Raw genomic sequence first — 27,835 nt, forward strand, 5'->3', positions numbered from 1 at the left:
CTACTTTCCTGAGAGGAAACGTCAGTAGCCTAGGCTATTACTGTTCTCTAGTGCTATTCTCTTTGTTCTCTTTTGTCCAAAAATTAAACATTTAGTAAAATATAATATTAATAATAATAATAATAATTTATTTAAATAGCATTTCAGTCACTTGAAGTGCTGTATAAAAAGGAAAGTTAAATAAATGTGTGAGAATGTTTACAAAATTATACAAATAAAAATGTTACACATTAATATTTGTTTATTCTTGTAAACAAAAGCGAAATTGATCAAAAATAACTATACCAAAGCATTTAGACACAAAAAACAAGGAGTGTTTGGCAACCCCAGTGTAATCAGTCAAGCAGTGCAACTTCCGTAGTCAGACTGAGCGCTAGCTCAATAGCTTAGTCATGAGCAGCCCGTGTGTTTGGGGACAAAGACAGCCGCTCGACTGCTGGATATAAGGGCAAAGTCCGAGCCCGTGATTAACTAATAGTGGATTAACACTCTCTGTGTCTGTTTTTTGGCCTCTGCTTAACACTGTCAACGCGGCTTTGTGAAAGAGCAGGCGCTAGCTTAGCTCACTAGCTGTGTGTTTGTGTGCGGGTTTAAAGGTCCGGTTCGGGTTTGGTACGGAGCTGTCGCTAAACTGGCGAGGTGACCAATGATGAATCGGTTCCGAAAGTGGCTTTATAAGCCAAAGGTAAGCTTGCCATTTGTTCACTCTTAAGAAATACTCATCATATAGCTTTATTATTAAGTAAATGTGTTTCAAAACCTAGCGAGCTGTCTAGTTAGACAGCATTTGAGACATCATATGATGTGGGCAGCCTACCTACACAGCATTTTGGGTCGTCATATAACGTTAATACAAGCTCTCTATTAACAGCTAACGTTATTTTGGCATCACATGATTCGAGCTGTCTACCTAGACAGCATTTTGAGCGTCATGCAATGAGACCTGCCTACCTTGACAGCAGTTTTGAACATAGTATGCCAACATTTCTGTGTAGGTTGTACCTTCACTACGTTTTGAAACACAGCCCTTTACTATTCACTCATTGACTTTGTCTCTTAATAATGAATGGGCATGTTTACAGCTGTGTGGTATGCTGGCAGCTATTTAATCATATTCTTTGTTAAAATATGCAGTGTGAAAACATATATTAATACATTTAGAGTGCCTCAGATGTATTACTGTACATTAGCTGTTCTCAGCTGTGTTTGGTCTTTGCTAAGGCCCTTTGTGTTGCCCCAAACTTTCTTGCTGTCAGCAATTTGTATTTTACACATTTAAAACCATTTTTTGCCTTCGTTTACAATGTGTTTAGTGATGAAAGATTTGTGCAATCCTCACTTTAGCCAACTGCAATTGTGTTTTATGAACGTTTTGCTTGTCAGCTGATGTTTTAATGCATTAAAGTCAATTTTCAGTAAATTTTTTGTTTTGTTAATGTGTCTAAAAAAGTCTGAGTAATCTTATAACAGGATGTTAGTGCCCAAAAGTGTTTTGTTGGAATTAAACCCAAGGTATCCCTTGAGATGTACAAACACTCATTGTTGTCAAAGAAGCCTTGGCCCATGGGTGCAGTTCTACCTCGATGAGTATGACTCACTTGGATACATTCTTCACAAACATGCCTGTTGTCATCGTTAGGAATTAACTGCCAGAAGTTCACTAAAATGATCAGATTGTCTGCGTGCAAAATTCATTTAAGTTTGTTGAGGCATAGAGAAGTATGTCACTGTTAGTGCAGCACTTGACTTTCCTTATCAGCACCGCCCGCCATAATTTTACAACTGTACTGTAACCATAACCTGAAGGCGGACATCATTTTCATCACTTTGAAGCCACAACTCAAATAGTCACCCAAAGCGAAACAGTATTGCTTATTTTTTTGTTTATACCTAGTGCATCTTTTAGTTCCCTGTGCAACAGAAATATTTTGTTCCAGATGTGCGTAATTGTTCTGTGGTGATTTGGAGTCTCCAGTGGTTTGATTTCTCCTGTGTGGGCATCATGGGGCCGACCTGTTCAAAATCACCTTATACTCAGCTCTGGTCCATGTCCCAGCCACGTGCCACATCCCAGGCTAATTCATGCGCAGATTATAAACGGCCACAGTCCAGAAAACAGAGGCTTCCCAAACTGGAAACACTCCAAATACTATATCACAACTTGCAGATAACTGTAGTTAGTGCTGCTTGCTAAGGCAAACTTGGCTATTATTTGTCCTTATATTTAGGGGGATTAAACAGAAATTTGGTGTGTAACTCGTCCTAAACAGTATGCAGTTTGGAACTTTTTTTTTTTTTGCCTTGTGGACAAATATAAAAACAAATTCTAGACTTATATGGACTTGGACTTTTGGCTAGCAACACATTAAAACATTCAGAACACCTTACCACATGGCAAAGCACTGGTAACTACCCACAACACCCTAGTATAATAAGTAGTAGTAAAAATAAGTCAAACTATTCAAAAATGTTGAAATACTCACAATCAAAAAAATTTTTTAAAGACATCTTTTATGCTCTCCAAAGCTGTTTTTGTTAATTTATTTGATCAAAACACAGTAAAAATTATAATATGGTGAAAAATTATTATAATTTTAACTTTTACAGTATTTTGTCATTAGATTTTATTCTTGTCATAGCAAAGGTGCATTTTTTTAGCAACAAAATTACGGTCTTCAGTGTCACATGATCAATTTGAAATCATTATAATATGCTGATTGGGTGCTCAAGAAATATTTAGGGGACAAGCACAGATTACATCTGTTCTTATTATTCTGCTTCTTCCGCTGGGGAAGTCTATGGCAGCCCATAGAGCCGCTTGTGGGAAAGGCACACAGACAGAGGACGTCTCTAACTCGAATCCGCTTGTCCAAAGTTTCACTCATGTTTATGCTAATAACTTTTGAACCATTTAAGTCTAAATGGTATTTTTTTTTTTCCGAATTCCTGGCTCATGTTAAGTCAAAATTTAAAATTTGTAAGGTCAATTTATATTTTGCTATTTTTAAAATTTCGAAAGAACTACTTTTTTCAAACTTCATCTGATTTTAACCAAAATTGGCACAGATTACCTTTAGACCATGTTGGCAAAAAGTTATAGATTTCAAGTTGATTAGTCAAACCATTCTCGAATAATGTGTGAATGAATTCATTGAAAAACACGCAAAAATGGATGTGAGGCTATATCTCCGCAACTGTTTGACGTATTGAGACCAAACTCAATGTGTGTTATAACAAGCATGACTTGCGGCTACCTGCATATTTTTGGCACAGCACCACCTCATGGTCATGAGATGGGAAAAATTGCTATTTTTGCTTATAACTTCTGAATAGTTTGGCCAAAAATCACAGTGGAGCATGTCGAGCTGAACCATATCCCATTTGGGTGTCGGCCATTTTTCATGTCTTCGGCACCATGCTCTGGCAGGATTAAAAAAAAAATAAAATAAAAAATGCTAATAACATTTGAATAAACTGGCCTATTGTAAAAGTGATCTCAATATATTCCGTGGGTTATGCTGAGAACATGGATACCAATTTTGATTTATGATAAAAACCTACTTTTTTTAACTCCTCCTAGGGCGTTGGTCCAATTTTTACCAAATTTGACTCAGACTATCTTCAGACCATGCTGGCAAAAAGTTATGGATTTTATATCAATATATGAAATCATTATCGTTTAACACATCAACAAATTTGATGGAATCATGCCAAACTGCGTCTAAAGCTGAATCTTTGACATATTGACACCAAACTTTGTATGTGCCATTGTCACTTCACACTGACCACACCACATTATTATGGTAACAGAGCTAACTATTGGTCAAAAGTGATAAACCAATCATTAACCATTAATAATGGAATTTCTTTTGATTGCATTAACCTTTTCTAATGAAACTGGTCTCAAAATATTTCTTGGGTCATGCTGACAACATAGATGCCAATTATTTTGATTTATGTTGAAAACATACTTTATCAAACTCCTCCTAGAATGTTTGTCCAATTTTTGCCAAATTTGGCTTAGATCATCTTAAGATCTTGCTGGCAGAAATTTATGGATTTTGTGTCGATAAACAAAATGTTTTTGTACAGCAAAAAGAGTTGTCAAAAAGTACTGGGTTTTAGCTTTCACGTGCTCAACAGATATGACTGATTGGTTACAATGATCAGCGTTTCACGCTCCTCACCGAGCGGTCACACGTAAGCACAACAGGGGCGCTTGAAATCCGCACCTGTCAGCGCCAGCGGGTCTTTTCATGTGTGGATGTATTAGGGATCCGCTATTACTATCATTACTATCGTTATGACGTAACGTAAGCTAGGCAGGCCCACAGCGGGTTATGATTGGTCGATCGACAGGCTCAAATTTGATTGGCTAAAGTGTACAAGTGACCCGCGTGGGAGGAGTTCGCTGCCAGGAAAGTCTCAAAATACACACGCAAGTCTAAAAAATACACATGCAAAAAAGGCTATTCGTACATTCACAGTCCGTGATACACTTGTGATTTTTAAACATTCAAAATTGTTGTACACAGTTTTAAATCTGTGAATTGTGTTTTGCAATTTGTGAAATGTATTTTATGAATTTATGTTCTTATTTTTTGCACGTGAATTGGTTTTTGTGAATATATATATATATATATTTTTTCGTGCACGTGAATTGGGACACGCATGTGTGCATCGTGTCTTTTGCGTGAATTATTAATGAGTCTAATCTGTCTCCATAGACGCTTGCTTGCTTCTGCCCCGTAATTGCTGCTTGCAGCTATACTTATTATTATTATCAACAGTAGAATATGCTGCTTAATATTTTTAAGGAAAAATTAAACTTGTTTTCTTATGTTTGATGAATAGAACGTTCAAAAGAGTAGCATTTTTGGTACCAATGTTAAAGTCTAAAATTTAACGGATTCTTTCTAATTAAAAGTAATTTCTTTAAAAAAAACATACTGTGACCGCGAACTTTTAAGCAGTAGTGTGTAAGCTTTTGAAATACACCTACGAACTTATTTACTGTCCAGTCTATGATGCAATTCATGGAGAATGTTGTCTGATGAGTGCTTAGTGAAGCAGAAGGGGTCCAAAGGTGTAAATTCTCATCAGTGCTCTTTAATTCAGTGCTGACATCTCTAGCTACAGTCTTTTAGTATCTTGCATGCTCTTCTCGTGTCTGAATGACTGTTGTTGCAAGATACACCTCGTTTAAAAAAAAATATATATTCACATACAATATCAGACACACATCGTACTACAGCACTCTGATACTTGCTTGCTTTAGGAGTAGTTTGTTTGATCATCTGGTATTTGATTAGATTATTCAGGCCATCTGTTTACATTTTCTGTTTTTCAATTCTTTTTCTTCATGCAGAGGTCAGATCCACAGCTGCTGGCCCAGTTCTACTATGCAGATGAAGAGCTGAACCAAGTGGCCACTGAGCTGGACAGTCTGGACGGCAGGAAGGACCCTCAGAGGTGTACACTGCTAGTCAACCAGTTCCGCTCCTGCCAGGTGAACCAGTTCACTCCACTTACTGGTCTTACAGTACAAAGCTAAGTTTGGTTTGGCCAGTTTTTCTGGGTGTATTTGTAGCAATAGCTGAAAATACATTGTATGGGTCAAAATTATAAAAAAATGTTATGCCAAAAATCATCAGGATATTAAAGATCGTGTTCCATGAAGATATTTTGTAAATGTCCCACTGTAAATGTATCAAAACTAGTGGTGGGCCGTTATCGGCGTTAACGTGCTGCGTTAACGTGAGACTCTTATCGCACGATAAAAAAAATATCGCCGTTAATCTATTCTCAAAGTTGGGTTGGGAGCTGGGTCTAAACTACGCAAGATATGATGACTTTCATCTTGATATTTTAGCGCGGATGACGTATACCTAGTCGAATTGCACTGTAGGGGGCGAGAACGAGTCTTCAACTTCTGTGAAATTACCACATCAAATGAGACGTGCAAACATGGATGCAGTTATGAAGCCGCTTCAGGGCAGGTGCGTTGCTAGACCCTTTTTACTGGGGCATGTGCCCCAGTGAAAATCTGCTGTGCCCCAGTAAAATCTGAAGTTTGAGTTATAATTTACTTTGATAATCCCGAAATAAAGACATTAAACTATATGCAACAACTGAATTGACGCTTCTAAAAGCAACGCAGTTTAATGGAAGACTATGCACGCAGAAATCCATGCCCGTGCGCGTCTGTGTATTTAACGGCAACACGCACGTCGTGCAGCCTTTTGCGCAGAATTGGTTACACAAGTATAGGTAATTATGTTGTAAATGCAATTGTCAAGCAGTTTGTGATGCATTTTGGAAACAGGAGATGAGCGCCTGATCTAATGCGCCACCTGGCCCGTTCTCGAAGACTTACTTTTAGTCATTATTTGGGTAGCACACATATTCTGAATGCCTTCGGCAGAATTCATATTAGCCATTTTAATCTGGATTAATCTAGATTAATTCCAAGATTTAATCTAGATTAAAAAAATTAATTTATGCCCACCCCTAATCAAAACATAATTTTTTATTAGTAATATACTTGGCAAGAACTTCATTTGGACAAATTTAAAGATGATTTTCTCAATATTTAGATTTTTATGCATCCTCAGATTTCAGATTTCCAAATAGTTGTTTCTTGGCCAAATATTGTCCTACCCTAACAAACCAGACTACTAGAAAGTATAATTTGCTTTCAGATGATACATTACAAAATAGACCCTTATGACTAGTTTTATGGTCCCATATTTTAAAATATAGTATATTCATGTGATGGTAATACCAAGACAGCCATTACTAGAGTCATTAGTCACACAATCATTCAGAAATCATTAAAATATGCTGATTTGATGCTCAAGGAACCCCCAAACCTCTGAATGGAAAGTTGAAATCCTGGTATTAGAATGGAATGTTAATATCATAAATTCTAGGCCTGGGAAAGTAATGGCAATTTCTTCAATCATGGGAATTTCTACAGTGAATATAAATATATATAAATGACGTGTCTCACTGAAACCCTTGTAAGTGAATGTTTTAACCCTGCATGGTGTTATTCTCAATATTTGTATAGGACAATGTGTTAAACATCATAAATCAGATCATGGATGAATGCATACCCGAAGACCGAGCCAACAGAGACTTCTGTGTGAAGTTCCCAGAAGAGATCCGCCATGACAACCTTGCTGGGCAGCTGTGGTTTGGGGCAGAGGTAGTGCACACTAACCGCTTACTTCCAGAACGAGGCATCTTCCCTAGAGATCTTTCTTGTTAACTTTCAAAAGAACATGATGATCTGCCTTACTGAAAAGCAGTATTCTATTACAATAATTTATCAAACAGTGTATCATAGCTAGCACAGGGCGTAACCCATTAGAAGCAGTGATGATATTATTATCACTCCTCTCTCCAGTGCCTGGCAGCAGGATCGATCATTATGAATCGTGAAATCGAGAGCATGGCCATGAGACCGCTAGCTAAAGACCTCACCCGTAGCCTGGAGGAAGTACGCAACATCACACGAGACCAAGCGCTGCGAGATCTCAACAACTACACAGACCGCATGAAGGAGGCACTATGTCAGTTCGACAGCCTCTTCGCTGAGTTTGAGCTCAGGTAACTTAAAATGCTGTTTAGATTTTTGCATCCTCTTATATGACCTTGTGATAGTTCAAAAACACCAGCAGACTAGCTTTGTAAACCTGTCATCTTGGCAAACATTTAAAATGATTATTTTTACAAAATGTGATATTAATGTAATAATGTAATGAATCTGTCTGCATCCTGTAGCTATGTGTCAGCCATGGTGCCTGTGAAGTCTCCTAAAGAGTATTACATCCAGCAGGAGGTGATTGTGCTCTTCTGTGAGACAGTTGAGAGGTAAATATTCAGGTCTTGGATTGAGACTTCTACCTTCCAATATAATATATGCATTGTGCTAATAATTGCATTTATTTGATTTATTTGCTTGTTTATTTATTATATACACTATTAATAAGAAAAAAACTTGTTTTTCTATTTCAAGGGCTCTAAAGCTTGAGTATCTTACACAAGACATGATTGACGACTATGAACCAGCTCTCATGTTTACAATCCCTAGACTTGCCATTGTTTGGTAAGTGTTATGTCATTCGGAGGATCTGTTTTTAAGTGTAATCCACCTCAAAGTGTTCATTTTCATCGCACTGCATATGTCATTCTTTTTGTTTTGTCTTGTTAGTGGCCTTGTTATCTACTCTGAAGGGCCTCTTAACCTCGACCGCAAACCCGAGGACATGTCTGAACTCTTCCGGCCTTTCCGTACTTTGCTGAGAAAAATAAGGTATGGTTAGTGTTCACAATAGTCATTCACTGAATTGCTGATTTGGTCATCTGATGCAGGTGTAGCCAGTGGTTTTAAAGTGGTTGGTTTGCTTTTATTGCGTGATATTGGTAGTCAATGATGTATTGAAGGCTTACACCATGTCTACACCACACCACAACAGCTCTGAATAGTCCTGTACTGTTGTTAGAAGTAACAGGCATTGTTGGGAAAAGTTACAATATTGCATTACTCCCCAAAAAAGTAACTAATTGGGCCCTATTTTAACAATCTAAGTGTATAGCCTATAGACGCTATTACCCATGTTGGGGGTAACGCAAAAAAAGGAACACAAGTTACTTAATCAGATTACTTTTTCAAGTAACTAGTAAAGTAACACGTTACTTTTTCAAATAAGTAACGTCAGTTACTTTGTTTTCCCATTAATTGACTGACAAGTCTTCTGTCCCCATGTTGAGTGTGCTGTGTAAACTTGATGCTTGACTAAATGTAAACATGCATTAATTCATCTTACAGAGTCAGAATTCTTCAAAATAAATAAAAACAGTGAAATGCAAATTTGGAATATGATGCGCACTAATTAAATGGTAAATAACACAAATATCCTTGTATGTATTTAATCCCATTTTATTAAATTGTCTTTGCTGCTGACCTTTAATGATCCAGTTCATCCATACTAATAAGCACAAGTTGTTGTTTTTTTTTACTTTTTTTTTTCAGACGTGTGTTGAACTTTCTGCTCTTGCATTTTACTGTACAGACGTGAATTTACTTTTCCTGCGGCCTGAGGCTTATTCATTTAGTAGGTGTGAAAGAGCTTTTACATTGGCCATTGGCATTTTTTTTATAGTAAAAACAAACAAGCAAGCCCATGCCTAGATTTTAAAAGTAACGCAAAATTAACGTAATGCATTACTTTACCAAAAAAGTAACTAAGTAAAGTAATCAGTTTACTGTTTACTGTTTACTGAAAAGTTTCTTTTTTAACACAGCATTACTTTCAAAAGTAACTTTCCCCAACACTAATTATTACTAACGTGCCCTTTAAATAAAAAAAATAAAAAAAACTGTGCCATTGACTTTAGACCAGGTTTTATTTAGTCAATGGCGCAATCATTTTCAGTTGCCTTAAAATAAAAACGCACCAACAATGCGTCTGAACACACCTCATTTTCAGACCAGCGAACAGATGGGCGCAAGTGCATTAGCTATTAAAAATAGCATAGTGTTGGACATGAAAATTATAACTGCATCGGGCTAAAACTAGCAAAAAACACTTGCATTGTGCTGGCTGTATGATGGGGCCCATTGTGTTACTTAGTTACTTTGTATGGAAAGTAATGTGCTATGTTTTTTTGTGTCACTTTGACTTACCTGGGCTGGGCTTGCTTATTTGTTTTTTAATAGAAAAAGCCCTTTCATACCCAAAGTGAAATGAATAAGCCTTAGGCTGAAGGAAATGTAAATTTGCATCTGTACTGTAGAAGGCGCAGCTCAAACAAACCTTACAGCTATGCTGCTATTCTAAATTACATGAAGAATAGGACACAGGAGAAGACAGTTTATCACTCTTCAGCTATATATATATATATATATATATAAACATTTTATTTCTTTTTTGCTTATTAGTATGGTTGAATTGGATCATTGAAGGTCAGCAGCAAACACATAAGTTAATGAAATGGGATTAAATAAAAAAAGGCATATTCACATTTAGTTTAGAACTGTAGTAAACATCATGCTTACACAGCACACACAACACCCCTGCATTTACTCTCAATGTCTTTTAACATGGGGACAGGAGCATTGTCAGTCAGTAAATGGGAAAACAAAGTAACTGGCATTATGCATTTGAAATTTGTAATCTGATTACGTAACTCTCATTATCATGCATTGCCCCCAACATTAAGCACAGTTGCATTGAGTATATCAGAAATAGCATAGGGCATCATTTATCTCTGAAAGTCTCATGGTGCCGCATCCAGTTTAGACAGTGTCACTGATTAAAATGGGGTTGTCTTTGAAAGAACAACACCTGTCAGAAGAGCTGGGTAGTAACTGATTACATGTAATGTGGATTATGCAATGAGATTAGTGCTTGTTTATTAGAATATATTACATTTTAAATTGCTCATAATTCAGATTAGTTTGTTTTTTGGCATTACATGATTACATATTGTTCACACAGCGGCAGTAAATTATTCATAATTTATTGATTGTCCGTAGTTATTATTTTAAAATCCAATTGTGTCATACCATGTTGCTTTGATTATAAATGTTGTGTAAATAAATTTGCAAACTAAGCTTTTGAATTTGAGGGAAAATAGCACCTCCTAAAGTGGTCATCGAATGCAAAACTCACTTTTACAAGTTGTTTGAGCATAAATGTGTGTTGTGTACACAAGCACCCTACAATGATAAAAATCCACCCAGTGGGAATTTTTTTTATCACTTTAAATAATATCTCCTTATTTAAATCAAGCCATTTTAAGATTCATGGCTGTGTGACATCACACAGACCAAGGCCGCTCCCACGATAGTTGATTTACACAGTTGTCTTACCTTAGACCCGCCCTGAGTGAGCTGTGAACAGTCCTAATAATGATCATAGCAGTCGTCATTTATTCCCAAAATCTGAAGTGTTTTTTTACACTACTATTGAGAAATTTTAACCAAAGTATGGTGTAGACTTTTCATTAAGACCCTAAAGAATCATATGAACTTGTGGAAAATGGGCATGCGATGACCCCTTTAAGCAATAAGACCATGTAAGAAATTAATAATTATGCACGTTACTAAACACTGGCACAACAAAATCAAATTCAAACAGTATACAAGAGTCATAAACAGGTTATCAAAAAAAAGTTTTGATTGCTGAGTTTATTTGTACATCACTTGATTATGGTTTTTCTTTGACACGTAAAATTGTATTGATTTATAATATCTGCCTTTGTATTGCTTGTCAGCCTTAACATGAATATAATTTTCTTTGATACATTGATTTCTGTGAGAATTGAATGTGTCCTTATAGCTTAGCTTTGAAAGTGCTTCTTTGTGTCTGGAGTCTAGAGTCTTTTTATGGTAGTTGGATCGAACTGCCATTCATATGATTTTACTTGCTAAATTACATCAGCTCTGAGATTTAAAATTTAAAACCTAATAACCTTTTATGTAGCAACTAAAGAACTTGGCAGATTTGTGAATCATATTGTGTTCTTCCTGTCAGGGACCTGCTGCAGACTTTAACGGAAGAAGAGCTCGTAACGCTGGAGCGCAGCCTCTGCATCTCACAGGATGGAGAATTCCCTGCAAGTTCAAGTATGCCTTCAACAAATGACCCAGCGGCTTCCACTGGCCCTGAGAATCATCTAGAAACACTGGAACAGGATGACGGAGTGGAGGAGGTGGTGGATCTCACACTTTGTGTAACCCAGGAAGAAGATTCCGTATGGAAGGAGGATGAGGAGACGAAGGGGCAGCCTGAGTCCTCCACTGAGAGTGAGGAGGAGAAGGCCACAGATGCAGACTTGGCTTGCTCCATGCAGTATGATGAGGAAGAGATAGAGCAACTTAACATGATGGTGCATCAAGTAGGGGATGAAATGTCTACACTGCTTTCCCCTCCAAGTCAGAATCAGTCCCCAGCCAATCGGCCTCGGCCATACAGGGGAAGTAGTCTCGAAGGTTCCAGTGCCGCTTCCAGCACTCAGGCATCTCCCCGGAGAGTCCCGGGATCATACCACGAGGATGATAGAGTGTTCTTTATGGATGACCTGGAGTCTGGTTTAACTAGTGAGCTGTGCCGCGGACAGCTTCCTCTTCCTACCGTATGCCTCAAATCCCCTGAGCACAGTAGGCCCTCCCCGTTGACTGACTCCTCGTGTAACGGTTGGTTGACAGTCTGTCAATCAAGCAACGACAACAATCTGGGTTGCCAGCACCAGTCAGCCGAGTCCATGGGGAGCTCCGAAAGGTTGTCCATGGTGAATGGCTGGGAAGGATCTCAAGAGGAGGATAGCGTACAGACTGCGGAAGAAATTGCCAATCGGACTGGTGGAATGAAGTTGTCCGCCACGGTTATTTTTAACCCTCATTCTCCAAGCTTGACCGACTTGGCCGTCGTCGTACCTCATTCAGCCGGCGTTGCGGAATCTGGTGAGGATGGGGCTTTAGTTGCCACTCAGTGCCTGCTTAACTCCTGCGTGTGCTGCACTGGCGGATGCGTCGACAACCATGAGGATGCCATGGAGCCTGCTGGACGGGGCATGGCGCTGGGATTTGATAAGCACAAGCTCACCATTACAAGCTCTGTCCTTCAATCTGCGGTAGCTGCTGGCAGCCCAGGGAAGGGAAATGGGCATTTACCACTCACCCTGCCACCTCCTCAAGGCCACCTTACCCCTTCTGTACCACACTGTTCTGTGCAGAACCAAGTGAAAGAAGATGAGGGCAGTCAGGACTGTTCCCACTATCCCTGCTGTGAGAAATGCGCCCCAGGGGTTCTTCTGGCTCAGGATAGAGGCTTGGGACAAGGAGAGGGAGGACCTAGTTGCACCCATCAGGAGACAGAATGCCGGATGCAATCTAAAACTACGGTTAAAAGTAGATCGGAAGGCTTTGGAAAACAGCCCAAGGAGGATAACAGAAAGATCTCTAGGTTTGTTTACTTGTGTGTGTGAAATTTCAATTAATTATTATGAATCAGGTTTTCTTCAATTTCGATTTGACTACTTTGACACTTTTATTTTGTATATGAGTTGATTTCATTACTTTTCGGTTCTCATATTTCATTTTCATTTGTTGCCCCTCATGTTTTTTTCCCCCCAACGGTCCACAGCAGTTTTCAGGAGTCCCCTCTCAGTTCTGTCCCCAGCAGTGACATTGATGGTGTTTCTGTCACTACATGCAGTTTGTCGAGTTCATACACACCCAGGTAAACATGCATAGCTTTTGGCTGATGAGTTAGGGTAGAATATGTAAGTACTGTTACTATAGAGTGCTTCAGGGATGATTGGTTTTCTCGTTGTAATCCAACCCGGAAGTTAGCATGACCTGGTTTTCTGGACAAAACAAACTGCCAACAAAAGTTTACAATTACTGTACGGTTGTTCATCAAGATAAAATTTTACAACTGAACACAAGGTTCATGAATTTTGAAGACTAAGCACAATTGCCTGAATTAAAATTTTGGCTATAAACAACAATATATACCACGTTCACATGACTTCAACGTCACCATCATTAAGGTTCCAGGAACTTTATCAATTTTTATTTAAATTCTCAAAATCTGCAAGTTTAATAGTTTGCTTGAGCATGAGTATAACACTATTCCAGGGAGTAGATGAGTTAAACTGTTCAACATAATGGAAAGTCCCCACTGTCTATTTCCAGGCATGTAAAAGCTTAAAATCATGAACAAGGTATGAAAAATATATTTTATGTTATGGAAAAAGTGTAAATGTCTTGAGTGTGTGGTAATGTGGACACATTTCTATGGAAGCCTGTTTCTGACATTGAATATGAAATAAAAAAAAAGGTTATTGTGACTTTTTATCTCAAATTCGGACTTTTTTTGTCTGTCAATTGCGAGTTAACATCTTACAATTAATTATTTTTTTCTAAATTCTAAGAAAAAAAGTCAGAATTGTGAGCTTGTAGTTGTGAATCTTTCCCCAATTGCGAGATTTAAACTCAATTCTTTTTTTTTTTTTTCACAACTATGAGTTTATATCACCCAGCACTGGCTTTATAACTTGCAACTGCAAGTTTATATCTTATATAACGCAATTCTGAAAAAGAAGTCAGAACTGAGAGTTTATATCTCGCAATTCTTACTTTATAACTCGCAGTTGTGAGTTTGTCACAATTTTGAGAAAAAAAGTCAGAAATATCAGTTTTTATCATGCAATTCTGAGAAAAAGTCAGAACTGCAAGTTTGTATCACGCAATTCTGAGGAAAGGTCAGAACTGCAAGTTTGTATCACGCAATTCTGAGGAAAGGTCAGAACTGCAAGTTTGTATAACGCAATTCTGAGGAAAGGTCAGAACTGCAAGTTTGTATAACGCAATTCTGAGAAAAAAGTCAGAACTGAGTTTATATCTCACAACTCTTGCAATTGTGTTTGTCACAATTCAGAGAAAAAGTCTTTATAACTTGAAACTGCAAGTTTATATCTCATAATTCTTACTTTGTAACTTGCAATTGTGAGTTTATATGTCAGAAAAAGTCAGAGCTGTGAGTAAAGTCACAATTAAAAAAAAAATATATATATATATATTCAGTGGCGAAACAAGCTTCCATATATTACAGGCATTTAACCAAAAATCTTCGAAAAAAAACGAAACATTGTCTTCTGCACAGTGGAACAGGAAGTGCAAAAATGCTAATTTATTTCTGGGTTTTAGGACTCATACATAAAGCACTCTATAGGTTATGTTTAGTTTTTGGTTCTAGCTAATTCTTAGAAGATTGTGATTTTGTTTTTTTTAAACAAGGGTTTCTAAAAACTCCCCCCATATGCCAATGGTGTCGTTTTTGGGCTGTTTGAACAAACACAGCAATGTTTTATTAGCTCATATCACTGCCTTTCACCCTAGACAGTAGAGCTGGGTTCACCACACTCAGTCCTGGAGGGCCGGTGTCCTACAGAATTTAGCTCCAACTTGCCTCAACACACCTGCCTAGAAGTTTCAAGTATACTAATTAAGACCATGATAAGCTGGCTCAGGTGTGTATGATTAGGGTTGGAGCTAAACTCTGTAGGACACCGGCCCTCCAGGACTGAGTGTGGTGAACCCTGCAGTAGAGTATGACTGGTTACTTGTATACCTTAAAGCAGGGTTCCTCAAATCTTACCCTGGAGGGCTAATGCGCTGCAGAGTTTAGCTCCAACCCTGATCAAACTCACCTGCTTGTGATTCTCTAATGATCCTGAAGACCTTGATTAGCATGCTCAGGTGTGTTTGATTAGGGTTAGAGCTAAACTCTTCAGGAAAATGGATCTCGTGGGCCAGATTTGAGGATCCCTGCCTTAAAGCAAGGGTCACCAAACTTGATCCTGGAGGGCCGGTGTCCTGCAGAGTTTAGCTCCAACTTGCCTCAACACAGCTGCCTTGAAGTTTCAAGTATACCTATTAAGACCATGATTAGCTGGTTCAGGTGTGTTTGATTAGGGTTGGAGCTAAACTCTGTAGGACACCGGCCCTCCAGGACTGAGTGTGGTGACCCCTGCCTTAAAGGGATAGTTCACCAAAAAATGAAAATTATGTCATGAGGTACTCACCCTCATGACGTTCCAAACCCGTAAAGCCTTCATTTATCTTTGGAATACAAATTAAGATATTTTTGACAAAATTCAAGAGGTACCACCTCACCTAAACAAGAACATTGTTAAAATAGTTGTGACATCAGTGGTTTAACCATAATATTATGAAGCTACAAGAATACTTAAACCATCCCTTTAAAGTCAGAGTAAGTTGCTTTGGTCGATGTTGCAGACTTTGGGAGTGGAATCTTCTGAATCTTTTTGCATCCATTTAACAATCTTGGCATCCATATAACAACACCTTCACAAACACCAATTTTTTGGGGAAAAATAACATGTATACTTTTATCAGAAAATTTCTTTTAACATTAGTATAAATGATATGTGGAAAACATGCTCTATGATTCCAGCAAGCTGTTGTACAAATCCCATAGTGTTCCGTCAGTCATAGGGTCACACTTTCTGGATTAACTCAATTATGTGAAATTCTCTCGGCTATTTCAACCCTGTTTCAGACCATGTTACTTAGTTATACTACATTATTATTTTTTTTAATTACTGTTGATCATTTCTTCGAACACAAGACAATTATATCTTAATGCAGATTTTCTTTATTAGTATTACTACTATTATGACTTGGTCTTTAACCTAATAATCTTCCCTTTCAGCCCTGTCAGTAGCCTGACAACCAGCTCGGACATGTCTGAGGATCTGGATCATCAAGAGATTCAAGTGGCTTTGCAAGCTGCCAAACTCGCTGCTCACAACAAAATTCGCTCACGTTTCCATAGCAGTAGTGACCTCATCCATCGCCTTTTCGTCTGCATATCAGGTGTGTTGCCTAATGACGTGTGGGATTTGGAATCTAATGAAGGGGTTGTGATGCTTGGTAAAGCCCTGTTTGAGTGACGTCTTTTCTACTCGAGTAAAAAGTCCTACTATTTACTACTATGTGCACCGTGAAGCTAAAGTGTATTTTGCTAAGTCACTGTAAAGCTGAGAATAAAATGTAACCCAAGTACACTGTAAATTGTCATGTAAAGCCTATAAAGATTATAAAATGTGTTAGGTTCACTGTAAAGTATAACCTACTAACTAACTATAACGTGTTACTAGCTCTGTAAAACTAACAATACTTGTCTTCTTTTCTAATATCTGAAGGTGTGGCTGATCAGTTGCAAACAAACTATGCGAGTGACCTGCGAAGCATCTTAAAGACTCTATTTGAGGTCATGGCTACAAAATCCGACCAGGGGGACAATGAAAAGCCCAACAAAGGTTAGTGAGACACACTTCTGAAAGATACAGATGCTGTAACCGCATGTTTTTATTGCCCAAAGTCAGACATCATTAGTTTAATGTGCTGTTTATTATGCACCTCAGGTCCATGTCTGGGCAGTGCTGTACTGGAAGACTGTGCTCTCTGTCAGGAGACCATCTCTTCATCAGAGCTCGCTGCCAAAGCCAGAGAGGGTCAGTTTGAAGGTTAGTTCAGTACTCTGCCTGTATGCTCACAATATGAGACTTTTTATTTTGATGTACATGATATGACTCTGTTTCAAAACCTAGGCTACGTCTGAAATTGCATACTCTCTGACTTTGCACTTTTTTTGAACGGAATGTACTTTGAATGATAAAAACTGTATTCTATGTAGTGTGAATGTGTGTGGATTACCACTTATGAATCCTCATCCATAGTTGTATGGGATAGTAAGAATGTTATCCGGGTTCTGTTTGCCTAAAGTTTTTTGAAGCTGTGAATTTAGTCATGATTCAGCCCTATTGTAATGCCTATCCACACAATTTAAAGGAATAGTTCATCCAAAAATGAAAATTCTGTCATTAATTACTCACCCTCATGTCGTTCCAAACCCGTAAGACCTTCGTTCATCTTTGAAATACAAAGTAAGATATTTCTGATGAAATCCAGGAGCTCTCTGAGCTCTCTGATCTCTCTGAAGATGAACGAAGGTCTTACGAGTTTGGAATGACATGAGGGTGAGTAATTAATGACAGAATTTAAATTTTTGATTGAACTATCCCTTAAAGCATCATAGTCTCACTCTGTATGCACAACTTTTTTCAAAAGGTTTTAATATGCACCATATAGCCTTTATGTGAACAGGTTTGAGCATTCCATTAATTTCTTTGAGAGTACAGTCGTGGCCAAAAGTTTTGAGAATTACATTCATTTTGGAAATTGGAAAAGTTGCTGCTTAAGTTTTTATAATAGCAATTTATATATTCCAGAATGTTATGAAGAGTGATCAGATGAATTGCATAGTCCTTCTTTGCCATGAAAATTAGCTTAATCCCGAAAAAACTTTCCACTGCATTTCATTGCTGTCATTAAAGGATCTGCTGAGATCATTTCAGTAATCGTCTTGTTAACTCAGGTGAGAATGTTAACGAGCACAAGGCTGGAGATCATTATGTCAGGCTGATTGGGTTAGAATGGCAGACTTGACATGTTAAAAGGAGGGTGATGCTTGAAATCATTGTTCTTCCATTGTTAACCATGGTGACCTGCAAAGAAACGCGTGCAGCCATCATTGCGTTGCATAAAAATGGCTTCATAGGCAAGGATATTGTGGCTACTAAGATTGCACCTAAATCAACAATTTATAGGATCATCAAGAACTTCAAGGAAAGAGGTTCAATTCTTGTTAAGAAGGCTTCAGGGCGTCCAAGAAAGTCCAGCAAGCGCCAGGATCGTCTCCTAAAGAGGACTCAGTTGCGGGATCGGAGTGCCACCAGTGCAGAGCTTGCTCAGGAATGGCAGCAGGCAGGTGTGAGCGCATCTGCACGCACAGTGAGGCCAAGACTTTTGGAAGATGGCCTGGTGTCAAGAAGGGCAGCAAAGAAGCCACTTCTCTCCAAAAAAAACATCAGGGACAGATTGATCTCCTGCAAAAAGTATGGCGAATGGACTGCTGAGGACTGGGGCAAAGTCATATTCGCCTCTTTCCGATTGTTTGGGGCATCTGGAAAAAGGCTTGTCTGGAGAAGAAAAGGTGAGCGCTAGCATCAGTCCTGTGTCATGCCAACAGTAAAGCATCCTGAGACCATTCATGTGTGGGGTTGCTTCTCATCCAAGGGAGTGGGCTCACTCACAATTTTGCCCAAAAACACAGTCATGAATAAAGAATGGTACCAAAACACCCTCCAACAGCAACTTCTTCCAACAATCCAACAACAGTTTGGTGAAGAACAATGCATTTTCCCGCACGATGGAGCACCGTGCCATAAGGCAAAAGTGATAACTAAGTGGCTCGGGGACCAAAACGTTGAAATTTTGGGTCCATGGCCTGGAAACTCCCCAGATCTTGATCCCATTGAGAACTTGTGGTCAATCCTCAAGAGGCAGGTGGACAAACAAAAACCCACTAATTCTGACAAACTCCAAGAAGTGATTATGAAAGAATGGGTTGCTATCAGTCAGGATTTGGCCCAGAAGTTGATTGAGAGCATGCCCAGTCGAATTGCAGAGGTCCTGAAAAAGAAGGGCCAACACTGCAAATACTGACTCTTTGCATAATTGTCATGTAATTGTCGATAAAAGTCTTTGAAATGTATGAAGTGATTGTAATTATATTTCAGTACATCACAGAAGCAACTGAAACAAAGATCTAAAAGCAGTTTAGCAGCAAACTTTGTGAAAACTAATATTTGTGTCATTCTCAAAACTTTTGGCCACGACTGTACATCATAATGAGAATTGTGGGTTTTCAAACAAGAGCATCAGCAAACTCAAAATCAGTAAGAATGTTCATGAGAAATATAACGTAGTATGATGCTCTGAGTGAAATGCTGCTTTAGAGGAATGCTAATATGTAATGCTATAAGAAGATTAACAGCCCCTGCTTACAACAACTGACTGACCATTCTCCATTTTTTTTTGCAACCCTTTCTCTGTTCTTCTTCCAACATAAGACCCTCCAGAGTGGGTACCAGATGAGGCCTGCAATTCCTGCATTGCATGTAAAGCACCATTTACAGTCATCAGAAGGAAACATCACTGCAGGAGCTGTGGAAAGGTACAGTGGTCTGAGCTTCAAGCCCTTGTCAGAATAGAGTGCAGTCGATTCCAGGCGTAAAAATCCTATTCATTTTCTCCATAGAGAAGACTACTTGTAACTTTTAATTCTACCTAACCTAAACTCTCAAACATACAAAAATATAAATTAAAAAAGGCAAAACATTATGACCAATCGTAGGTTAATTGAATTTGTTAATTATCTCTAGGGATGCACCGATCCGTATCGGCCTATCACTTGTGCGTTTTGTCAGTAAAGCTGGTTCTGTAATCAGCGGTAAATGCCATCAGGTGCGTGATTTCACGTTGAGCCGTATATCTTACACACAGCCGTTGTTCACTGACGAGCTGCGCACATTCACACTGATAATGAACATTGATTTGCGCAGCTCGTCGGTAAACAGCGGCTGTGTGTAGTATATACGGCTCAACGTGAAATCACGCACCTGATGGCATTTACCGCTGATTACAGAACCGGCTTTACTGACAAAACGCGCAAGCATGATCGGCCGATTCGTATCGGTGCATCCCTAATTATCTCCTAACTAACTTTTAACTTTTTGTATAGTGGAATATTTAGTTTAAATGCAATACAATTTAATACAATAGTCAACATTTTTTATTTGTTTATTTTTATTTATTTATTTTAAGTAAGTGTCACCGAAGGTAATGTATTTATAAAAATTAGCAAAATTAAGTGTAATTAAATAAAAACTATTGAGTGTGTGCCCTAAAACAAAAAAAAATCCAAACATTTTGTGCCTTAAAGGGATAGTTCACCCGAAAATGAAAATTTTGTAATTACTCGTCGTTCCAAACCCGTAAGACCTTTGTTCATTTTCAGAACACAAATTAAGATATTTTTAATTAAATCCAAGAGCTTTCTGACCTTGCATAGACAACAACACAACTACCACCTTCAAGGCCCAGAAAAAGGCAACTTGATGCAGTAAGATCTGTAGAAAGATTGTCTCAACACTTGATTTTTAGTTTTTCTTAGTAAAGATACTTTGTTTAGCCAACATATTTTTTTTGTTCATGCGATGCTGATTGTCTTATTTTGCAAATAAAAATATTGTTGTCACAGCAAATGAAACAACAATGACAAACATGGAACTACATAAGCAAATACTAACAGTTGTATCAAGAATATAGTGAAATGTTCTGGAATCCTTAATGGACAACAGTATCTTTGTTTATAAAGGAATAATCAATCTACAAACCAGATGTCCAAGATACAGTATAGGGGCTGTTTACACCTGGTCACTTCATGCATTTTTTCTGATCGGATAGCTATCCGATCATGAATAGACCAGGTGTAAATGCCCTCTGAAACGCTTTTGAGACCTATTTAAATCCGATCGCTCAAACCACTTCAGGAGGTGGTCTGGGCCACATTCCAGACGAAACTAGACGAGTATAAATGCGTCTGGTTGTTGAAACCACATATGCAAATGTTACTCCTCCCAAAATATTCAAATAATGAAGGTGTGAAAGTATTAAAAGTAGTAAGACTAACTGATCTTTCCAGTGCTGATGCCACGCTCTCTCTTGTTACAGTCTTTGATCTTGAAATTAGCTGATAATTAATAAAATGCAGCGCTTATTTGTTGCTTTCGTTGATGTGAACTCATATAGCGTGGGAACATTCATGTGGCCTAGTGTAAATTGAAAGGTTTTAACAATTCAGATATCCGATCAGAGAAAATGCATGAAGTGATAAACAGGCCCATAGAGTTACAGTATCTCACAAAAGTGAGTACACCCCTCACAGTTCAGCAACTATTTTAGTATATCTTTTCAAGGGACAATACTATAGAAATGAAACTTGGATATATTTTAGAGTAGTCAATGTGCAACTTGTATAGCAGTACATATTTACTGTACTCTGAAAATAACTCAACATACAGCCGTTCTTGTCAAAATAGCTGGCAACAAAAGTGAGTACACCCTAAGTGATAACAGCAGTATGTTGTTTAACCATGCAAAGCCACATGTCCTATTCATCACGTTTATGTTTTTGCCTGCTTGACAGGACCACACAAAGTTGTGTGTCTTGTATTAGAGCAGTTAAAATTTGGTGCTTTAAGTACAATTCTCTTATACTGACCACTGGATGTTCAACATGGCATCTCATGACAAAAAACTCTCTGAAGATTTGAGAATTAGAATTGTTGCTCTCCACAAAGATGGCCAAGGCTATTAGAGGTTCAGTAACACCCTAAAACCCTAAAAGTTGATCAACAAAATCATTTTTAGGGGACAATAAATCTCTACTGCTATACAAGCTGCACATTGACTACTCTAAAATATATCCAAGTTTCATTTCTGTAGTATTGTCCCTTTAGAAGATCTACTAAAATGTGTTTGAACACACTCTAGGCCTCAATACTTGATGCACAAACCTCAAGAATGGCAGCAATCAACAAATGTAAAAATCTGAGCTCTTTATATCACAACACAAGTAATTAACAAAAATGACAAATCAACAATAAAAAAGTATAAATGAAGTCAGCAAACAGCAAGAAACATTTTTATAAAGCTATGGGAATGCTTTTTGTGTCCGGAGACTATTTTAATGATGTCTTTACTACTTTTCTGGGCCTTGAAAGTGTCAGTTGTGTTGCTGTCTATGCAGGGTCAAAAATCTGTCGGATTTCATCAAAAATATTTTAATTTGTGTTCTGAAAATGAACAAAGGTCTTTTGGGTTTGGAATGTTTGAAAATTATTGGGAAAATACTTTCAGAATAAAGGCCACTGATAAACTGGGCACAAAACAAAAACTACAACAAAACACTGATAACTCTCTCAAATTAGTTCATTATAAAACACTAAAAAAAACAAGTTTATGTGTGTTATGTAAGTGCATAAACACACAAGACTTGCTTATCTTGAAAAATACACTAGAACATTTATCAGTGTTTACATGCAGAGCATAAGTAAACTGCAAATGCTGATTAGCTTTTGTCTGAATTGTATTCCGCAGTTGAATGACTGTCGGGTTATTAAGCTTAATCTATGTAAGATAAACACGCACACTTTTGCTCCCTTTAGCATTCATCTGAAAGAACATTGTCTAGAACAATAATTTCAGCTGATTCAAATCCTAATGAGATGATGGTGTTTTATTGCAGATCTTCTGTTCCCGCTGCTCATCACATTCAGCCCCGTTGCCTAGATACGGTCAGATGAAACCGGTGAGAGTTTGCACTCACTGCTACATGTTCCACGTAACGCCTTTCTACAGCGACAGGACTGGTATCTGACCACTGCGCTCTCTTTCACACACACAGATGTAAGCACACTACAATGAGTTTTACTGAGGTTTGAGACCTCAGCAAGAACACACACACATGATTTTCATCCTCCTCCAAAAAACAAAATGTAAATATGAACACTAAATGCAATCACTTCAAAGCGAAAGAAACAGCCTTGACCAGGGAAACAAAGTGAGAAGGACTGAAATGGACGGGTCTTGGGAACGCCTCAAGCACATAAAGGAAGTACCCCATTGCTATGGGAGCCAAAGTATTCATTTAGGGCTTTGCTTTCGAATAATGAGCTTAATTACAAATTTGCTTTAATCGAGCATGGAACAAGCGGGCTGTTCTGTAAAACAGAAGTGCAGCCGAAAATAGAAAGCTTGTTAACAGGATTTTGCCTGGCTTTATTAGTGGTTCTACGGGCTCAGATTTCCAGAGTGAATGTAAACTGTGAGCACATTATTAATAGGAGAATAACAAAACTGTGACATACATGAAGACAATAATACTAACACTAACTGCACCATCAGTGACACCTTTGTGGCACAATATAGCACAGATGTTTTTTTTGTTTTTTTTCCAAATGTTTTTATTTAGAAAATAATGCTGCTTTCTGTAAAACAGAGAAGTGATATTTGGGATTTAGATGAATGGCCAAAAATAGATATGTGTGTGTGTATATATATGCTGAAAGTTTGATTTAATGTATCTTCCAAAAGAGAAGATTCTCTCATATTCCTCATGCAAATGAATGTGCAACATTTGGATGTTCTTTTCTTTCTGTAACTTATACTGTAAAGTAATTGCCTTTCACAGCAGTTTGGGAGCCTTCTGCTTTTCCCTCTGGTACAAAAAACACTTTAAAGCCCCTACCTCATCCCTGTTTACCCCTCTCACACGGTTCCGTCCCGTTACAGTATGCCTACACTACCGTCTCAGTCAATCCTGACTGTCTGCTACACTAAAAGACAGATGCCTTTCTTTGTGTTTGCACACTTTTACACAAATACAGTGACCAACCACTACTTTCTGTCTGTAATTGTAGAAAGTGAATTGATATTTGAAGATGTATAATGGCAAATCTTGTGAAACCTGTCTGGAATATGACATGTGGTCATATTTTAATACTTCTATTAATGTTTCATAAAGAAAACCAACCCCATTTTTAGGACCATTAACATTAGGATAATTAAGCATCCTATCCCCATTCTCATTTTTGTAATGTAAAACATACACTACCAGTCAAAAGTCTTTTCTGCTTACCAAGCCTGCATTTATTTGATCTAAAGTACAGCAAAAACAGTAAAATGTTGAATTTTTTTCACTATTTAATATAACTGTTTTCTTTTTGAACATTTTAAAATGTAATTAATTCTGGTGATTTCAAAGCTGAATTTTCAGCATCCTTTAGAAATCATTCTGCCGAATTTTTCTTTTTGATGAATAGAAAGTTCAGAAGAACAGCATTTATCTGAAATAGAAATCTTTTGTAACATTATAAATGTCTTTTATCACCATTTTGGTCAATTTAAAGCATCCTTGCCAAATAAAAATAGTAATTTCTATAATTCTAAGCTTTTGAATGGTATAGTGTATAATGTTTCAAAAGCTTTCAGATAAATGCTGATCTTTGGATCTTTCTATCCAATCCTGAAAAAAAAAAAAAAAAAGATTTCCGAAGTATTATGTGACACTGAAGACTGGCTGAAAATCTAGCTTTGATCACAGGAATAAAATAAATTTTAAAATATATTCAAATAGAAAATTGTTATTTTAAATAGTAAAAATATTTCAAAATTTTGTTTTTGCTGTACTTTGGATTAAATAAATGCAGGCTTGGTGAACAGGAGGCTTCTTTTAAAAACATTAAATATCTTTTATTTTTTTTTAGTTTATTTTAAGTGTTTTACAAGTATTTGTACATCACTGTATACTTAATTTATGCTATTTTAATTTAAAAAATCAAAAGTTTTTTAATCAGCCTAAAAATAGGCTTCATTTTATCATTTTATTTTAAATACATTTTATTTCCTATTTCCTTTTTTTAATTTAAAGTGAAATATGACCTGGAAATATGACTTTCTTTTGACATTTACCAATGAAAGAATCATCTTTGATTCTTGATCTTTTTCTATTGGTTTCGGATCTCAGTATGTTCAGAAAAAAGCTTTAGTTTTGTTCACTACTTTTAAACCTCAATCTCTGGTTTAAGGTTAACTGCAAAACATCTGCTCTGTAACCTCCTCACCTTCCAAATCAAAAGATCCTTGCACACTGAGTCCGAAATTTTGTATGCCCTTTCTGATTTGAAAAAATGCAAAAAAATTGGAACCCAATACGATTTTTTTTCTCTTTCCGACAAACTAAATTTTGGATGCTGTGTGTACATGTGATTGACAAAGCGAGGTTGTATTTATTATTTTTACGTACAAGAATGTCAGACGCAGTGTGCAAGGACCTAAACAGGCAAGATTTGTAATTGACCTTTCACAAACAGCTTGATTGACAGGCGATCTGACCAATCAAAACGCCAAATCTGCCATTTTTGTCCGACAAGCAAATCAGACGGGAGAATAGGTTAACTTTGGTGGACGTATTAAACATAAGGTTTATGTTGATGAATGGCAGGATACAGCTATATTTGTTTAAATATGTCACTTTAGCTTTCTTTGAAGTATAGTTTTTTTTAATATTAAGGTAATCTCCAGATTCAGCACTTTTACCACAGTTGTATAAGATTGAAAAGTACCTCTGCTTTGCCTTTGCTCACTTATAGTCAGCTGAACTGATTCTAGTAGCGTCAGTATTGGCAGAGATGGCTACACCTGACGCTGACACACTACACCACTAAAAATATCGCTTATATCGTTTTAGGATTACTTCTGGATAGATACGATATAGTGATGTATAATATGAATGAATAGGTTAACTTTGGTGGACGTAAACTTGAAAAATTGTTTATATTGCAGTTTTTCCACAGTTGAAATAATAAACTATGTTCTGATGTTCATTCATGTTTATTTCCGTGCTTTAAGTAAATAAGAAAAGATGATCGGTTCGCATGTCGATTAAACTAATAAGGCAATACAGTGATCTGTCAAGACACATTAAAGAGCCACAAAATGGGATTTATTGTTTGAATTTCTTAAAAAAAAACAAAATGAAAACGTGAAGGGTAGTGTGAGAACAGCATTGTTTGTCGGACATAGGCTTTTTTTTGCGAAAGGTCAATTGATGCACTAGGTTTTGCAGTCAAGATGATCTTAGAATTAATCATTTTGATATTGTGCTGCAAAACGGTTTTGACCAAAACACTTTATCTGAACTGGAACATAACAAACACTACTGGCTAGCATGAAATGCACTTTGTATGGCATTTGAAATGAACTACAGCTGGCAAGCAATGGAACATATTGCTTATGATGTGTAATGATCTCAAGTCATTTTACAGTGACATTAAACTTGAACCTTGCACCTGATTTCAAATGGTAACTACAGGCGAAATCATTTCTGAGATCTTACATGAGTGTTAATAAACAATCTCCGTAGATACTTTATTAGATGCTCTTTATCAACACTACAAAATCCGATCAACAATAGTATGGTTTACATAATTGATTATGTCATGTATTTATTTTGCCTTATTATTCAAAACGCATTCCTTTTTGCCAAAGTCAATATTGTGAATCCTTGGCGCCACAGGTTTCTAGTAAGGTAAAGGTCTCATATGTTTGCATGCATATTGTGAAATGACATTGGTTGATTTGAGTATGACCGGTTCTAGCAATATTGTACGCGACGTCAAACCTGAGGCAGTTTGATTCTGCTGGTTGATGGTTAGTACTTTACCTCTTTCTGTCTCAATACCTTTGACCAAGTGTTAAATCGAATCATTCCTGTCAAACCTGTCCTCTGTCGTCATCATACTGCTGCATTTACAGGACAATGTCTACAGCTTTAAAACATATTGTAATTCTGCAAAGCAAACAAAAATCTTGTGTTCCAAGATATTTACATTAAACATAAGGTTTATGTTGATGAATGGCAGGGTACAGCTATATTTGTTTAAATATGTCACTTTGGCCTACTTTGTAGTTAGTTTTTTTAATAATAACGTAATCTCCAGATTTACAACTTTTACCACAGTTGTTATAAAGTAAAAAAGTACCTCTGCTTTGCCTTTGCTCACTTTTGAACTGATTCTAGTAGCGTCAGTATTGGGAGAGATGGCTACGCCTGACGCTGACACACTACACCACTAAAAATATCGCTTATACCGTTTTAGGATTACTTCTGGATAGATACGATATAGTGATGTATACCGATTTTCATCTTTATTTAGCGGTACGATCAAGTAGATGTTTGCCGAATGGATCAATTTTGTCTTTTTCTTGTGGCTTCCTGTTTATCATGACTGTTCCTCAGGAATGTCTTGATTGTACGTTGGCGGGATACCAGGGGCTTCATTTTTACTGCTACTCTTGGAATGTATTTTGGTTTGAAGTGAGATGGTGTATCGGACTGGGAATCAGCCAAATGTCGAACACTTCCTTGGACGGCAGGTTCAGCGTCTGCAGACTCAACTTCCAGCCTGTCATGTGATAAGCTCACTTTCTGATTTGTGTCCTCTTCCGATTCTCATTCTACTTTTTGTTTGCCTTGTTTGTTTGTTTTGTATTAATTGAAAATAAGATATGAGTCTTGAAAATTATACAGATGTTTTATTTTACAGAGAACAAAAATAATGAAATTATATATGTACAAAATTACTTTTTCCTGTATAAAGAGAATCACAATGAGAGAATTTACTCTATTTATTCAAAGCTTGTTCTTATTTTGTAATGGCCGGTTCAGTCAATAAGATGTAAAGAACTTTTCGAAGTCTACTAAGTATTTATGTCATGCAATGAAAGTAATAAATGAAGTTTTCTTTACATAACTGGACCTCT

The 27,835-nt window shown here is 37.3% G+C and overlaps 1 protein-coding gene across 1 annotated transcript; it reads left to right on the plus strand.

The window, feature by feature from the left end:
• The first annotated feature begins 385 nt into the window (after positions 1-385).
• Positions 386-27,825, plus strand: zfyve28 (zinc finger, FYVE domain containing 28). Its single transcript, XM_073826915.1, has 14 exons — positions 386-685; positions 5,369-5,509; positions 7,073-7,210; positions 7,412-7,614; positions 7,789-7,878; positions 8,024-8,113; positions 8,219-8,320; positions 11,547-12,977; positions 13,158-13,253; positions 16,254-16,417; positions 16,747-16,863; positions 16,969-17,070; positions 19,519-19,622; positions 22,758-27,825. The coding sequence occupies exons 1-14, from the start codon at positions 647-649 to the stop codon at positions 22,887-22,889; spliced, it is 2,949 nt and encodes a 982-aa protein (XP_073683016.1). The 5' UTR covers positions 386-646; the 3' UTR covers positions 22,890-27,825.
• Positions 27,826-27,835: the final 10 nt, after the last annotated feature.

Source organism: Garra rufa, chromosome 21, assembly GCF_049309525.1.
Source record: "Garra rufa chromosome 21, GarRuf1.0, whole genome shotgun sequence".
Classification (NCBI taxonomy): Eukaryota; Metazoa; Chordata; class Actinopteri; order Cypriniformes; family Cyprinidae; genus Garra; species Garra rufa.